The sequence below is a fragment of the Sus scrofa genome, chromosome 9 (genome assembly GCF_000003025.6).
Source record: "Sus scrofa isolate TJ Tabasco breed Duroc chromosome 9, Sscrofa11.1, whole genome shotgun sequence".
NCBI lineage: Eukaryota > Metazoa > Chordata > Mammalia > Artiodactyla > Suidae > Sus > Sus scrofa.
The window spans coordinates 5,762,478-5,779,831 of record NC_010451.4 but is presented as its reverse complement, the minus strand read 5'-3'; the positions used below and the strand labels follow the sequence as shown (position 1 = coordinate 5,779,831).

Here is a 17,354-nt window from a genome sequence, read left to right as displayed (position 1 = left end):
GATGCTCCTCATTCACAGCCAGTACTTGAATCCTTCAGGCTTCTTTTCCTGGTGAGGGGACCCAAATCTTCATTCCTGAATCATCGGTATTCTTAATGTTCCTGTCTTCATTGCACTGGCCATTGTTAATTAGGCATCTTTCCAATGTCTGTTGTGGGTTTTGGGCACCGTCTTCCTTGCCCCCATTATGTGCTAGCAAGTCACATTCTCCTTGATAATAGGGATGAGTCATTCCAGCTAGTATAGAAACCCCATCCTCTACCTTTTCGGGTTTAAGAAGCCCCAGAGAGCCTGGGGACAGTGGCAAATTCCTGTTTATTAGAGCCAGGTTTTCTTACTCTGGTGGAAGGAGTTTCCTTTCTTAACTAGTTCCTTCAAACGGGGCCGAGCCTCTGTTAGGGGATGGAAAGAAAATGTTTTGTAATTGAGTCACTAGTTTGATGATAAACAGGGGCTGTTTCTCCCTCCCCTTCTTGATTCTCCGAAGACTGTGTTCATGATGGATATGAAAAAATTGCCACCATATATTTTGTTGTTGATTTTAGACATGTGCTAGAGTTTATGGGGCACCCTTCCCATTGCATGGGAGGGGGTTGTTTACAAACTGCTGCCGTACCTGAGCCCTCAGCAGTACCTCCCAGCTTCTAATGGCTGATGATGCCCAGTGTAAGACCACTACTTCCAAGGGCAGTCCCGTTCCCAGAGTCTTTGACAGTCAAGTGATGTTGTTGGCGACCCTGATGGTGAGGTTTGAAGATGATGGTGCTGGCAGAAGCAATGTCAGATGGAGAATGGATCTGTCTCTGGCAGAGTACCAGTTTTGTCAGGATATGTTGCTTTTGGTTCAATGTAATTCACGTGCCACTAGATTCTCTTAGAAGTAGGAAAAGTCAGGTTCAGAGCTGCCTTTTATGGGCAGGTGTCCATTGCAGCTGGGATACAAGCTCTGCCTGAGTATGGGTTTCTCCTCAAGCTTGTCTGTTGACCACTCCTGATAAGGACACTTGTACAGAAGCCCACACAAGCAACAGGTGACTGGGACAGAGGCTGATCAACAGCCACAGAACGGGTGGTCTTATTTATCTGATGACCGAGTGCATTCTCGGCATTGTACGTCCTCCAGTGGGTATGCACATGGGCAAAAATATTTCCACTCTGGACCCTTTCCTAGAAATTCTGGGCACGCTTCTACCCATAACTCTGTTATTCATCTCTCAGTGTTTTTCAGCCCTGGACCCACAGACCGATCTGTAAAACATGGTTGAGGTGGTATCCATATATCACATACATCAATTCATCTTTCTTATTTCTTTTTGCTTTTTAGAGCTGCACCCATGGCATATGGGGGTTCCCAGGCTAGGGGTTGAATCGGAGCTGCAGCTGCTGGCCTACACCACAGCTCACAGCAACACTGGATCCTTAACCCACTGAGTGAGGCCAGGGATCAAACCCACCTACCCCACAAGTCGGGTTCATTACCACTGAGCCACAGTGGGAACTCCCCGGTTCACCTTGTCTTTCAAGCAAAGTGGACAACTCCCTGCTTCAAGTTCTGTCCAGTGGGAAGATTTTCCTTCACCACTGTCCTTCAGGGTGATATGTACTTGGTCCTAATCTTGTGAACCACCTCAGATTCTTTTTTTAAATTAAATTTAATTTTTTAATTTTGACTAAAAAATTTTTTATTGTTATTTCCCCAATTTTTTTTCCTACTGTATAGCCTGGTGACCCAGTTACACATACATGTATACATTCTTTTTTCTCACATTATCCTCCATCATACATGACTAGATATAGTTCCCAGTGCTACACAGCAGGATCTCATTGCTTATCTATTCCAAAGGCAATAATCTGCATCTATTAACCCCAAGCTCCCCATCCATCCCATTCCCCCCGCCTCCCCATTGGCAACCACAAGTCTATTCTCCAAGTCCATGATTTTCTTTTCTGTGGAAAGTTCATTTGTGCCATAGATTAGATTCCAGATATGTGATATCATATGGTATTTGTCTTTCTCTTTCTGACTTACTTCACTCAGGATGAGCATCTCTAGTTCATCCATGTTGCTGCAAATGGCATCATTTTGTTCTTTTTTATGGCTGAGTAGTATTCCATTGTGTATATATACCACATCTTCCTAATCCAATCATCTGTCAATGAACATTTGGGTTGTTTCCATGTCTTGGCTATTGTGAATAGTGCTGAAATGAATATGTGGATACATGTGTCTTTTTTAAGGAAATTTTGCCTGGATATATGCCCAAGACTGGGACTGTTGGGTCATATGGTAGCTCTACGTATAGTTTGCTAAGGTACACCCATACTGTTCTCCATTGTGGTTGTACCAGCTTACATTCCCACCAACAGTGCTTTTTATTGGAGTATAGTTGAATTACAATGTTCTATTCATTTTAGGAGGGTAGGAATAACATATACACACTACTTATAAAAAATATGATTAATGAAAACCTACTGTAGAGCATAGGAAAATCTAGTCAAAAGTTTGTAATAACATATCAGAAAAATGAATGGATAGATTTACAATCACTGCATGATTGAATCCTATTACACCTATGGAATTTTCTGCATTTATCACCTATGACCCAGACATTCTGTAGAAATTCATAACTCTTTTTTAATGTATATAGAATTTTCTTTTCTTTCTTCTTTTTTTACAGCCTTTCCTGTCTCCTGTGGATATTCCCAAGGCTGGGGTGAATTGGAGCTGCTGCTTCACCTGATTCTTTTGAACCTCTCTTAATCTCTTGGCATCCTAGCAGTGTTGGGTTATCAGTCTGTACACACAGTTTTGGATTTGAATGCGACCTCACACTGCAGGTCATGAGATCCAGATTTCTGAGAAGCTGTTATAGGCAAATGACACAAGCAAAAATTGTAGGAAGTTAGTTCTCCATGAGGTGATCACTGACAGCAGAGATAGGGTGGGACAGATAAACTCCCCTCCTTCCTCTCCTAGGGACTCCTTCCAGGTCGGGTTCCTCCTGGCAAGTCCTCTGACGAGCAAACCCCGCTGGCTGAGGAGTGTCTTTTTGAAACTCATGAGGAACTATTGTCCAGCGTGATCATGCGTTACATTGCATTGTTTTGCATTTTTCCTTGCCTCACTTCCCTTCCCCCAATGCTGATTGTCTCACTTCTCTTTTTTCTTGCTCCCGTTGCCTACTGAATAAAGGTCGATAATTTAATCCCTCCTCAGGCTCATCTAGAGGATCTGGTCCATCTTCCTTTGATATTTGCAATCCCCAAACCCAGGTAGAAACCAGACCACAAGGGAGCCTGGGAAATCCAGCATTCAGGAATTAACCTCTTGCAGTGAAGAGAGGGGAGCACTATATTGAGAGCAAACATGCAAATGTTTAGTGTTTTATACATATCATCTCATCTATACCTCTCCAGATAGTCTTATCGTCTCAAGTTTATAAAGTGGATCCTGATGCCTTTAAAGTCTAGGTACCTAGAACAGAGTACCTACTTGGAAATTAAGGAGTTTAATTAAATTCTGCTTGATTCTATGCACAATGATCTCTACTACAATCCAGGCCTTTTGTTTTAATATGTTTAAGGCCAACCTGCTCTTAGAGTCTCAACTCCTTCTCCTTGTCCACTAAAGCAGAGAGCAATGTACCAGTTTAGGTTTTACCCATGCTTTTACTCTCTTTTAGAAGCATAAGCTTCAGAGCAAAGGATTGTGCTCAGTTCATCTCTGGGTAAAGTATAATGAATAAAGGAACCCCCATTTTGTGACCACATCAAAGACTATTGGATAGTGTGGATTTTATTTGCTTTGCTTTGCTTTTTAGGGCTGCATGTGCGGCATATGGAAGGTCCCAGGCTAGGGATCCAATCAGAGCCAAAGCTGAAAGCCTGCACCACAGCCACAGCAACGTGGGATCTGAGCAGCGTCTGCAACCTACACCACAGCTCACGTTTAGAATGAGTAGAACAAGGAGCAGTCTCTCATAAGCAGATAGAATTGCTCTGAAGTGTCTCCTGTATACTTCCATTTACCATTTTCTCCTCCATCCCTGGTTTGAGAGAAGACCTGGCATTAGCCGTATTTATTACTTTGAAGATAAAGAAAGCATCCTAAAATTAGGTGTGAGAAAAGCGAAAGAAAGTATTTCATCAGAGAGAGGTGAGTATTTCAACAAAACAGTTAAGAATCTGTTCAAAAGTGATCTCTTTACATCTAGAAACTGAAGCATGAAAAGTATCTAAAATCTCAAATATAGAACTACCATATGACCCAGCAATCCCACTCTTGGGCATATATCCAGACAAAACTTTCCTTATAAAAGATACACACACCCGTATGTTCATGGTAGCACTATTTGCAATGGCCAAGACATGGAAACAACCTAAATGTCCATTGACAGATGATTGGATTAGGAAGATGTGGTATATATACACAATGGAATACTATTCAGCCATAAAAAGAGCAAAATAATTGCATTTGCAGCAACATGGATGGAGCTAGAGACGCTCATCCTGAGTGAAGTAAGTCAGAAAGAGAAAGACAAATACCATATGATATCACATATCTGGAATCTAATCTATGGCACAAATGAACTTTTCCACAGAAAAGGAAATTATGGACTTGGAGAATAGACTTGTGGTTGCCAAGGGGGAGGGGGAGGGAGTAGGATGGACTGGGAGTCTGGGGTTAATAGACGGAAACTATTGCATTTGGAATAGATAAGCAATGAGATTCTGCTGTGTAGCACAGGGAACTATATCTAGTCATATATGATGGAGCATGATGGAGGATAATGTGAGAAAAAGAATGTATATATGTATGTGTGACTGGGTCACCTTGCTGTACAGTAGAAAATTGACAGAATGCTGTAAACCACCTATAATGGAAGAATAAAAATCATTTAAAAATAAAATTTCAGTGAATGATAAAAGGGTGTGTGATAGGTATGGGAAGGCTTGCACTGGGGTGCAGCTCACGGAGGACAGAGATTGGCTTGCAGTCAGAAGGACCGTTTGGAAAACCCCAGCATCTCTCAATGGCAGAGAGAACCCGGAAATATGCTGTTCTCTAATCTGCAGGAAACCCGGGAACCTGGAGTGGAATAAAGAGGAGTTAGGTCTCACGGATCTTGAGAACAAACGAGTGATTCCCCTTGTGGGGTGAGGAGGCAATTTGGGGGCGGTGGTGTGGAAGGGACAAATGATTGGGTATAAGACAGGCTCAAGGATGTACTGTACAACATGTGGAATTTCGCCAATATTTTGTAATAACTGTACAGGAAAAGCAACCTTTCAAAATTGTATACGAAATAAGCTAAAATATCCAAAGAGGAGTCACAACATCCTGTAGCCTGTCACCTCTATGTGATCTTCTGTCCATGGTGGAGAGAAAGGAAGCAGGGACAGCTGAAACCAGTGAATGAAAACCTCTGACCTTTTACAAGATAACTGACATTTTTCAAGACTCTCAAGGTCCTGAAAGCCAAGGAAAGCCTGAGAGACCCTCACAGACCAGAAGAGACTAAGCAGACATGAGACGAATTGCAATGTGGCAGCTGCATTGACTTCTGGAGCAGAAAACAGACACTGGTGGGAAAACGGGAGAAATCCAAATAAAATCTGAACTTTAGTTAACAGTAATGTACCCATATGAGTTCTCTAGTTTGGTGTATGTACCATGTTTACGTAACATTACAGAAACTGGGTGAAGGATATGTAGACATTCTCTATGCTAACTTTGTAACTTTTCTGTAAATCTATCCTGAGATAAACTATTTATTTTAAAAGACCCAAAACTCTAAGAGGGGTGGAGGAAGTGTGGCGTGAGGATGGGCTGTGCAGAGGAGTCCAAGCAGATTCCTGAAGACTCTTCTCAATTTCCCATTGGAAGGAAAGGGAGCCTGTATGGAGCTCATATGATGCACCAGTACGGATCCCACGAAATAACCATTATTCCTGGTTTACAAGAGAAGCATCAAAAGCTCAAGGAGTTAAAGCCATCTGCTCATTACACACATGTGCTGAGAAACAGATCCAGGAATAGAGAGCAGCTTTTCTGCTCTCTCACGCTTGATGAAAGCACTCCGCGGGTATTAACAGGTGAGAGGTATTGCTCCATCATTATAGCTTTATTTTCAAGCACCTTCATTCCCTAGGCACAGACCTAAAGTTAGATACAGAAAACTTTTCTCCTTTCCAACGCGCTCCTAATATTTAAAGCACTGAGGCATGTCTTTTTGGTTACATGCCTGATTTCTCCTTCTCTCTAGAAATGGAAATTCCTTGCAGGCTCTGGAGCCCCAGAAGGTCAGACCGCGTACCAGTCTCTAACCAGCCTGGTTCCCACCCGCCTCTGGGTACCACCTGGCTACTTGGGGGTGGGCTCTTTGGGAGGAGGCATACTTTGGTTTCTTTCTGGTGCCCCTTAGCAAAAACCATCAGGATGTAGGGCTCGATGCTTCCTTTCAGGTCCCGCCGCTGCCTGGCCCAGCACTCAGGGGGCTCAACACGTTCAATTAAGAAAATCTCCTGTTTTGCACCCAGAATCCCAGCAGACCTGTTATTTCTCTGCTTCCACCGGGAGGATTATAAAGGCCTGGTCTTTATCGACACAGCAAACAATGCTTTTCACAAACAGAGGTGCCTTGGAGAGGAGACGCAGGCTCTGGAGTGATGGTGAGTGCGGGGAGCCGGGTGTCAAAGCCGGGCCTGGGGGAGGGCCCGGAGTCTGGAGGCCTCGCACTGCTGCCCCACACCAGCGTTTTGGCCTCTTGGCGGCACTGAATGGTCTCTGCTCAGGGCAGACAACTACCCTCCAGGTCTTTCCATAACCTGAGAGTTACCTCTGGCCTCTGCTGATCCTCTGTATGACATAATGAGCTTGGGTCATACCTGTAATGAGTTCTTATCACATCCGTGTCCTTTTTTTTTTTTTTTTTTGGTCTTTTTTGTCTTTTGAGGGCTGGACCTGTGGCATATGGAGATTCCCAGGCTAGGGGTCTAATCAGAGCTGTTTGTTGCTGTCGGCCTACACCACACCACAGCAACACCAGATCCGAGCCACATCTGCAACCTACACACCACAGCTCACCGCAATGCTGGATCCTAACCCACTGAGCGAGGCCAGGGATTGAACCTGCAACCTCATGGTTCCTAATTGGATTTGTTTCCGCGGCACCACGACGGGAACTCCCATGTCCTTTTTGAGTTTGACTGTTCCTTACTGAGAAACATGGTCATCCCATGATGAAAGGAAACACTGCTGCTTCCCAGGCCCCAACCAGCCAGCCAAAGCCACAGGACAAGCTCCTGGGGATGCCAGCCGCAGGAGCTGCTCCTTGCACAGGCTGAAACTGATGGATTTCCTGCATATCACTGCGGGCCTTCTGATTATGGGCAAAGAGACTCAGAGAGGATAGGCTCAGCCTTGATCTGGGGTCCATCTGCAGGACCACATCCTAGCCAGCTTGTCCTCTGTAGTTTGAACAGGTGTAGAGGGGTGACTTTCTAGCTCATCCTTAGCAAACTTGAGAAGGCTGGCAGCTGTGTAACAGCTGATCAGGGTTAGCATTTATTAAGGGATTATTTCTTGACGAGCTCATTTAACCTTAGCAAAACAGTGTGAGAAATTCCCCTTTTATAGGTGAGAGCATTAGGACATAGGAGGGTTAAGAAATGTGTCCAGTGTTATACAGTTAATCAGTAGTAAGACCAGGATTTATATCTTTATTTTTTAAAAAAATCTTATTTTTTGTTAGAGTATAGTTGATTTACAGCTATAGTTGATTTACGGCATAGTGACCCAGTCATATGTGCGTACACACACACACACACACACACACACACACACATTCTTTGTCTCAGCCATCTTCCATCATGTTTTACCCCAAGATCCTGGACATAGTTCCCTGTGCTGTACAGTGGGACCTCACTGCTTATCCATCGGCATGGATAAGGCCAGGATTTAAACCCGGCAATCTGGGTAGAGGGTACCTATGTCTGCTCATGCTGCCCACCCTGGAGCAGATACCTGTAAGATGCCACCTGTCCCAACCTCTGAAAAGCTAATATGAGGAGATGCATGATTTTAATGGAACATCCACTCCTGGTGCTTTTCAGACATTCAAGGAAGGTACCACATTTGCAGATGTCTCAGCTCCTTAGCAGATTTATCTGTGTTAATCCAGGAGGGAAAGGCACAGAAGCTGGGTTACAGCATATTCACAGGTACCCATGATTGATAACAAAGAAGTCTGAAGCCAGATTGATACTATCTACCTACCTAAGTACCTACCTGCTCTATTACTTATTTAAAATTAAATATCACTCAATACTTAGAGACATTCTTGATCCATTCCAGACGCTGGCATCTCTTCATATATTACCAGGCTTCCCTAGTTAATATCTAGTCAAAGATTTGGTTGCCAGCTTTTAAATGAGGCAGCACTTTGAAGGTGGGATTTGAAGGGGATCTATCGCATAAACACATTTAAAGAGATTAAGGAAGGATAGACTTGTGGTTGCCAAGGGGGAAGGGGAGGGAGTGGGAGGGACTGGGAGTTTGGGGTAAATAAATGCGCAGAATGTTGCCTTTGGGATGGATTAGCAATGGGATCCTGCTGTGTAGCACTGGGAACTCTGTCTAGTTACTTATGATGGAGCATGTAATGTGAGAAAAAAGAATGTATACATGTAAGTGTAACTGGGTCACCATGCTGTACAGTAAAAAAAAATATATATATATAAATGATACAAAAAATAAAGGGCTTAAGGAAGGAATTTTCAAAAGACTGATGGGATCAGATTTATCTAATAATCACGATTTTTTTTCCTGTATGAATCCCAAATCTATAAACAAACTAAAGCCTTTTAAGGAACTCCAGCTTTATGCCTCAACTCAGATTTCACTGCAGTTTCGTTGCTAGTTTTCAGGATTTAAGTCTTGTGTTAAAGCAGTGGCTCCTGAGCATCTCTTGGTTTGCATGCACGGGGGGAAGGACATGTCCCCACACATCCCTAGAACAGAATAAAGGTTCAAACTGCTGGAAAGCTGTAGGAGGTAGAGGGGATCTGAGCTGTTTCTGGGGAACTGGAGACACTGCAGAAGGGTTGTGACTGTCCAGTTACAGGTGCCTGCCCCAGACAGGTTCATGCTAGGTGTCTTCCTGAGTAAAGCAGTATTGGTGCTCAGCTTGGCTAAAGCACAACAGCATCCTGAGCATGGCGAAAATGTGGGTCCCCAGCTCCCGATGGCCTTTGTTAAGCTGGGGCTGCAGTGCCAGAGCTTCATGGTCCATAACCTCCCTTTTGGCCCCAGGACTCAGCTGGCAAATCCAGAGGCTTAAAGCCTTACATCCCCTTGGGCATCAGTTGCCATAGAAACCTTCTTGTAGGAAGAGGGTCTCCAACCCTCTCTCTCTCAACTGGGTCGCTTCTTTTTGGTGGCTCATAGTTTGGCCACGAACCACTTAGGGGCAGACTTCCCTGGTTAGGAAATAGAGTCTTGGCACTGTTCATGGTCTTTTGGAACCTGATGAGTAAGATGGTAGAAGGGCAAAGAGGGTAGTTTAATTTTTTCCTCTTGCCCTTGAACGGGTTTGCTCTGCAAATTCTTTCTCTGTCTCTCCTGCTCTTTCTTTCTCTCGCTGTTTATTTTTGCATATATGGTTTTATTACGTTGCTCCTTTGCTCTCTCAGGAGGAAGTTCTTTCTAAGCCGTGAGCTATAATTAAACTCACACAGTGGTCAACACAGAAGTTGTCAGTAAGTGCATGGGCCCTTTATAATCTTAGAACTCTTCTACTGGGAACTTCAAGGATTGATGCATATGAGCAGTCAGGGAGGAGTTAGGGGCAGTAAATGAGGAGATTTCATAAATCTGTAGTCGTATTTCATCTACTTTGGGGATGGCAGTTTACAGCTCTCCTAATATTAATAACCATCATAGCCAGCTGACAAAGGCAGTATAACCCAGGGCTTCAGAATATGGTCTCTGGGAGTTCCCGCTGTGGCTCATCAGTAATGAACCTGACTAGTATCCATGATGATGTGGGTTCAATCCCTGGACTCACTCCGTGGGTTAAGGATACGGCATTGTCATGAGCTGTGGTGTAGGCATCTGTCCATTCCCGAGCACTCTCATCACTAAAATCTGTGAAAATAATATTTGACTCTTAAGATCAAAATAGATATTAAATTGAGACTACATGCAAAGCACTTAGCACAGTGCCTAACACATAAGCACTTTAAAAAATTATGACGAGTATTTATCAAGTATTTACTGCCATATGAGGCAGGTGTTAACTTTCATTCCCATTTTGTATATAGGAAAACTGAGGCACTCAACTTCCTAAGATCCTGAAGAAAGTGGATGAGTCAAGATTTAAATCTAAACTTTTTTAAAAAATCTTTTTAGGGCCACACCTGAAGCATATGGAGGGTCCCAGGCTAGGGCTCAAATCAGAGCTGTAGCCGCTGGTCTACACCACAGCCACAGCAATGCCAGATCCAAGCCACGTCTGCGACCTACACCACAGCTCACGGCAACGCCAGACCCTTAACCCACTGAGCAAGGCCAGGGATCGAACCTGCATTCTCATGGATGCTGGTCAGATTCGTTTCCACTGAGCCATGACAGGAACTCCTGTTTGTTTTTTTACATGATAGGCGTGCAATGTTTTGGTGAACCCCCTGTTACCCCTGCAGCAGAACAGGGAGAGGAGACACAGCTTTGTCTTCTATCACAAACTGACTACTGGATTCTTGGGTCTTGGGTGCGGGCGGGCTGCTGCAGGCAACTTGGCGATTGCATCCTGTGTGGAAAGGTTGGAAAAGCTGGGAGTGATGGAAGCAAAGAAGCTGGCTGCACTGATTTGAAGATCACTTCTCTTAGCAGGTGACTTCACTCCTGGCTCAAACCTCTGCATCTGCTTTAAAGAGAGATGGGGTTGGAGGGAGGGGGACAGAAAAACTGGCCTTGAAATTATCCTGAGGACGAAGGATCTAATAACCACGAAGTGCCAAGATGCCTTTTCTTATATGGAGCAATTAGGCAAATAGCCTTTTTCTTTTGCCCAGCCTGGACTTAAATCCTGGATCCATCATCCAACATCATGACCTTGGGAAAGTTACTTTGCTCGTCTTGGCCCGAATTTCTTCATCAGAAAATGAAAAATATCCCCCATGGTTAGGGGATTTAGTAAGCATATGTGTAGGAAGCATTCATAAAAGACAAATGTGTTATGGTGTAACTCTTACTGTTACTGAGTAAGAAAATAAACTTAGGACCCTGAAGACGTGTCAGAAAGCAAGGGACGTGGCAAAAAGGGAAAAAAAAAAATAAAAGGTAAAAAAGCATAAGGCAAAGTGGATTTAACTCCAGCGCAGTAATGCAGGGATCTCCAGGGACTTCAGAAAAAGGGGCTGTCCAAGGGCTTGAGCACGTTCTCTTTCTCTGATGGGACTGTGGGCAGGTGGTTGTCCTTTCACTCCACTGTGGACAGAAGCTTTGTGCAAACCATCTGATGCCGTATGGGATGATAGTCTGTGAAACCATTGCTCACAGGTGGGCTCCTGTATAAGGACTAAGTTGTATCCAGAGGAAAAGCCTCCGATTTGGTTTCCGGCCTTCCAGTCTTGCCTGGCAGTTTGGGAGACGTGTCCTAAGATTTCTGCTAGGGCACGGCTTGGAGAATCAGGGCTGATCTGGGATCAGGATTGTTCAGCCTGGAGCACGGTATTCTGCCTGAGACTCAGCCCCTTACTGTGGCGACGGGAGGTAACACCATACTCAGTGTGCAGCTGTCGGGTAACAGATGATGACAGGTGCTCTTCCTGTCCTTACGGAGAATCATCATGGGAAACTGGTGGAATCACACCTGCTCACGTTGGAACAAATACGCACGTTCCTTTAGGGTCTCCTGCCTTCCGTGGGCTTTCCTTTGTATATGCCGTTTCCTGACACAGTGCTTGACACATGATGGAAAGTCCGTTGAGCAAGACAGCAATTACAAAACATAAACCAGGAGTTCCCATCGTGGCGCAGTGGTTAACGAATCCGACTAGGAACCATGAGGTTGCGGGTTCGGTCCCTGCCCTTGCTCAGTGGGTTAACGATCCGGCGTTGCCGTGAGCTGTGGTGTAGGTTGCAGACGTGGCTCGGATCCCACGTTGCTGTGGCTCTGGCGTAGGCTGGTGGCTACAGCTCCGATTGGACCCCTAGCCTGGGAACCTCCATATGCCGCAGGAGCGGCCCAAGAAATAGCAACAACAACAACAACAACAAAAAAAAAAAAAAAAAAGACAAAACATAAACCAAACCATCCTTCAACAAATAGACAGAAGCTTAAACAAAGGGAAGCAGATGGGAAGAGTATATACTTCATGATTCTTACAGGAAAAACTAATTTGTGGTGTTAGAATTCAGGACAGTGGTTGTCACCGAGAGGTTGGAGGGACTGGAAGGGGTCATGGGTTCATGGGGAGGCTGGCAGTACTGGTTCTTGACCTGGGGGCTTGGTACGTGGGTATGTGCCCTTTGAGGCAGTTTCTCAGGTGTTACATTTAGGCGATGTAGGTGTTTCTATGCACATTTTATATTTCAACTAAAAGCACATTTTAAGGATTATTGAATATGGTATATTTGCGTAGAAAGATATGAGCAGCATTTTTAGTGCTTAGGGGAGAGGTGACTTAGGAGGCGACAGAGCAAGGATGAGCAAGGTCCTTCCTGCTCTGGACCCTCCACAAAGATCTTGCTTCGATCTGATCCTGTGACTTCAGGGACCAGTGAGCATCATGAAACAAGTCCTGTTAGGAGACACCTCCCCGAAACAAGTCTGATGGCTGTGCTTCCTCCCCAGACCCACACGCACTTAAATGTTCATGCTAGTCTTTTCCTCAGCATTCTGATCATGATTCTAAAGGCAACGTGGAAGGCCAACCAGAATACAGAACGACTGAACAATGTGGGGTAGTTAGGAGGCTGTTATAATATCTGGGGAAATAATGTGATTTCAGGTGGATTATTTTCAATGGGATCTGAAAGGAAGAGATAGTTCACAGATAGTTGATTTGGGAAGTATATTACAGAGTGAGAAGAGATACTAGGTTTTTTGTTTTGTTTTGTTTTGTTTTGAGATTTCACGGATAACAGGAAAGGCAGGCAGGCCCAACAGGTCCTAGAGGGTGCGCTCTGGGGGAAAGGGGAATTACAGTTTGTAGGTTCCTCAGGACATTGGGTCTACAATGCAACCAACATGAAGATGCTCAATAGACAAAGGGAGATACCATCCTGCTGCGGAGGAAAGAGGTTTGGGAGGCCGCGTAGCCCAAAAGTGTTATGTGAATGATGGGAATAGACGAGCTTACACACTACGCTCTGGCTCCCTGCTTAATGTTGAGAAGCCTGGGGTTCTGGAAGCTCAAGCTTCTCCGCCTGGCTCTTTAGGTGGGGTCCCTTAGGACCTGTCAGCTCCACCCTTCAGCCCCCCACCTCTGGAGACCTTCAAAGCACTTGGTCCTATCATAACTGCTTTTATGATAAGAAGCCTAAAAAAAGACACGTAAGAGAAAAATGTCTTCTAATTAAATTCACGGCCACTGGACTGTCTCCAAGCCAGGGTCCAAAGAAAACGTGCAAGTCTCAGTAGCCAGTGAGGTGGAGGTGGTGTTGGAAGGAAGGAGCTTAACAAAAGAGAATTCATGAGTTCCCGCTGTGGTGCAACAGGATCGGCAGTGTCTCTGTGGCACCAGGATGCAAGTTTGGTCCTTGGCCTGGCACAGTGGGTTAAAGGATCCAGCATGGCCACAGATGTGGCATAGGTCACAACTGCGGCTCAGATCTGATCCCTGGCCCAGGAACTCCATACGCTGTGGGGTGGCACAAAAAACTAAAAAAAAAGGCAGTTCATCTCAGTTCCCATCGTGTTTACCAGATGTAGCTTTAGCGAACTCTTGGATACATCCTCCAAGCCAATCCGCCTTCACGGGAGAGAAATTTGGTACCATTGAGCCCATGGGAAAGAATCTTCAGGCCCCAAAGGATTTTCCAGAAAAGAAATACAGAAAATGTTGATTCTGTCATAGCACCAGAGGAACAAACAAGCAGCCTTTTCAGAGGATGGTTTTGGAAATACATCTTTTGTTTGAGTGTGTCCTTTCTGGTGCATTTGTTAATAGATGGGTCAGCCTGTGGAAAATCCGCCTCCAAGAATAAATAGAATGGAGTCTAAACATGAATTTAAACAGAAGACAATTCTCCTTTCTTCATTACTTAGTCTGAGAAGACACTCTGGGGATAGGTCTTGGACATAGCTAAAGTAAGAACGGAGGCTGTTTGGGCCAGAGCGAGGATAGAGGCTGAGTGGCTGAAGCAGTAAGCGGAGATGAGCTCATGAAATTTACTCACTATCACTTTATTCACGGGGAAGATGAAATTATCTAGGGAATGGAGCGGAATGGAGCGCCTCGGAGGAATGGGGTTTCTCTCGTGGCCTGAGAAAGTGTTGTGGGGCAACTCTTCGTGTCCAGTCCTTAGTACTCGGTAGGGACTTTATAAGTGATGATCAGTTGAATGAGTGCCTCTCACTTACAGGATGGACAACGCTCTCCTGGAGTCACTATGCTCTCCTGCAACAGCAGCATTTCTGGCCATTCAACCTTCCTCCTCACCGGCTTTCCAGGCCTGGAAGCGGCTCATCATTGGGTTTCCCTCCCCATCAACCTCCTCTGTGTGGTTTCCATCCTGGGTAACAGTTTCGTCCTCTTCCTGATCCGCACAGACCCAGCCCTCCACGAACCCATGTACATCCTGCTGTCCATGCTGGCGGCCTCTGACCTGGGCCTCTGTGCCTCCACCTTCCCCACCATGGTGCGGCTCTTCTGGCTGAGTGCTCGGGAGCTGCCCTTTGATCTCTGCGCAGCACAGATGTTCTTCATCCACGGCTTCACCTACGTGGAATCTGGCGTCCTCCTGGCCATGGCCTTTGATCGCTTTGTTGCCATCCGGGACCCTCTGCACTATGCCTCGATTCTCACCCACTCTGCCATGGCCAAAGTGGGGGCCGCCATCCTGGGGAGGGCGGTGCTGCTCAATCTCCCAGGACCCATCCTCCTGCGGCGTCTGCTCTTTCCCCAGATCAGCGTCCTCTCTCACTGCTACTGCCTGCACTGCGACCTTGTGGGACTGGCCTGCTCCGACACTCAGGTCAACAGCCTGGTTGGCCTGGTCTCTATCCTCCTCTCGCTGGGCTTTGACTCCTCCCTCATCCTGCTGTCCTACGGCCTGATCCTGCGGACTGTGCTGAGCATCGCATCACCTGGGGAACGACTAAAGGCACTCAACACCTGTGTCTCGCACCTTTGCATCGTTCTCATCTTTTACTTGCCCAAACTGGGGCTGTCTGTGTTGCACCGAGTGGAGAAGCACAGCTACCCGGCTCTGGCAGTGCTCATGGCCAACCTGCACTTCTTGGTTCCGCCCTTCATGAACCCCATCGTCTACTGCATCAAGTCTAAGCAGATCCGTCAGGGCCTCCTGAGGCGCTTCCAGCAGAAGAGGGTTGATGTCGCATAGAAGAGCCGGACACAGTGGCACACAACCTCCGTGGGTCAGCCTGGATCTTGGGATGGGAGAGGATCCTGGTGGAGAGTAAAGTTTTGGGGTGTCTGAATGGTTCATTCTTACTCTTGAGCCTTTTGTGGGGGCGCCATCAGCTTCTGCAGTTGTAGTTTTGGGGGACTGAGACCTTTGAAAAGCATGTAGAGGAGTCATCTTGATGATCCTCTCATTGCTCCGATCAGAGCTGAGCTATTTCAGACTCATAGGTACTGCAGCACCTCCTTGCCTAGGGGACTTCACCAAGCTCGCTGAGAGGATGTGTGTGCTTAGCTCTTTGGGCAGGCACTCCTATCCTCTTCCCCACTGGATTTTTGTCCCCATTTCCTTTCAAGCCAAAGGAAGAAGTATATTCCTATTATATTATGTACACTAAGAATATTATGTAGTATTATATACTTAGGTATATTATTAAGAAAGCTATAGTCACCTTAAAATTGGTCCTGTTCTCCCACATTGAACATGAACCAGCTCATATACCAAGAAATGGATCACGTAGGATAAAACCATACATGCTAAGTTCATCTAGCATGTATTGACATCTTAGAGAGTGGTGCTGTTCTCTGGGTTCTTTTCGTGTGTGTCTCTGCTTTGACATAGAGAGAAATGTTGGCAATGCCAGGCCCCTGAAAGCTGCTCAAGGACTATTTAGATTTCCTTATGATTAAGTATTTAGCATCATGATAATACGCACTTTCTAAGCCTGCATTAGCGCCCACAGGAGGGAAAAGCCCACATTTGGTGCTAGATTCCATGATTTTGTCTTTTAAGAAGGCATTTCTCTCAGGGTTTACTAATTCTCTGTATCTCTATGACTGCCAATTCCACCAAGTATGATTTGAAAAGATGTAAATATTAATTTTCACATGTATTCTGATGTCACTACTTAGTAACTGAATGATGGGTGGGCAATGTCCATGCATGAGACAGTGAAAGGCATCCCTGCAGCATTAACAACTCCCATCTTTCGGGTCTTTATTTTTTTTTTTCCTTCTTTCCTCGGGGTAGTTCTTTTTATAATTCATTTTTTTAAAAAATACCACTGTTTTGAAGTATGATTGACGTATAAAACTGTGCATATTTAATGTCTACAACTTGATGAGTTTGGAGATAGATCTACTGTACAGCATAGTTAACAGTTCTGTATTGCACCTTAAAATTTTTCCAAGAGGATAGATTTTAAGTGTTCTTACCAGAACAGAAAAATAAAAATAAATAAAAAAGCAAAAGGGAACTTTTGGAGGTGATGGATGTGTTTATGGCATAAATGAGGGTGATGGTTTAATAGATCCCTTAATTTTATTGGTGTCACCTACTTGATATTTTTGAGATGTGAACCCTATTAATCTGATTGAATGCTTATATCACCAGAGGTTGGGTAGGTTTACAGCAATGAATGTCCATGCTAGCCATTTGCATTTATTTTATTTTAAAAATTAAAATGTGTTTGGTTGGTTTACAGTGCTGGGTTAGGTTCAGGTGTACAGCAAAGTGATTCATATATATATAATTTTTCAAGTTCTTTTCCATTATAGTTCATTATAAGATTTTTAATATAGTTCCCAGTGCTATTGTATAGTAAGGTCTTTTTTGCTTATTACTTATATGTAGTGATGTGTATATGTTAATCCCCAAATCCTAATTTATCCTCACCCCACCGCCCTTTCCCGTTTGGTAACCGTAAGTTTGCTTTCTATGTTTGGGAGTCTATTTCTGTTTTGTATATAAATTCATTTGTATT

At 44.8% G+C, this 17,354-nt stretch overlaps 1 protein-coding gene across 1 annotated transcript; it reads left to right on the top strand.

Annotated features, from left to right (window-relative positions):
• Window positions 14,368-16,990, top strand: LOC100518622 (olfactory receptor 51G2-like). The gene has a single exon (XM_013989499.2). The coding sequence runs from the start codon at window positions 14,570-14,572 to the stop codon at window positions 15,569-15,571; it is 1,002 nt and encodes a 333-aa protein (XP_013844953.2). The 5' UTR covers window positions 14,368-14,569; the 3' UTR covers window positions 15,572-16,990.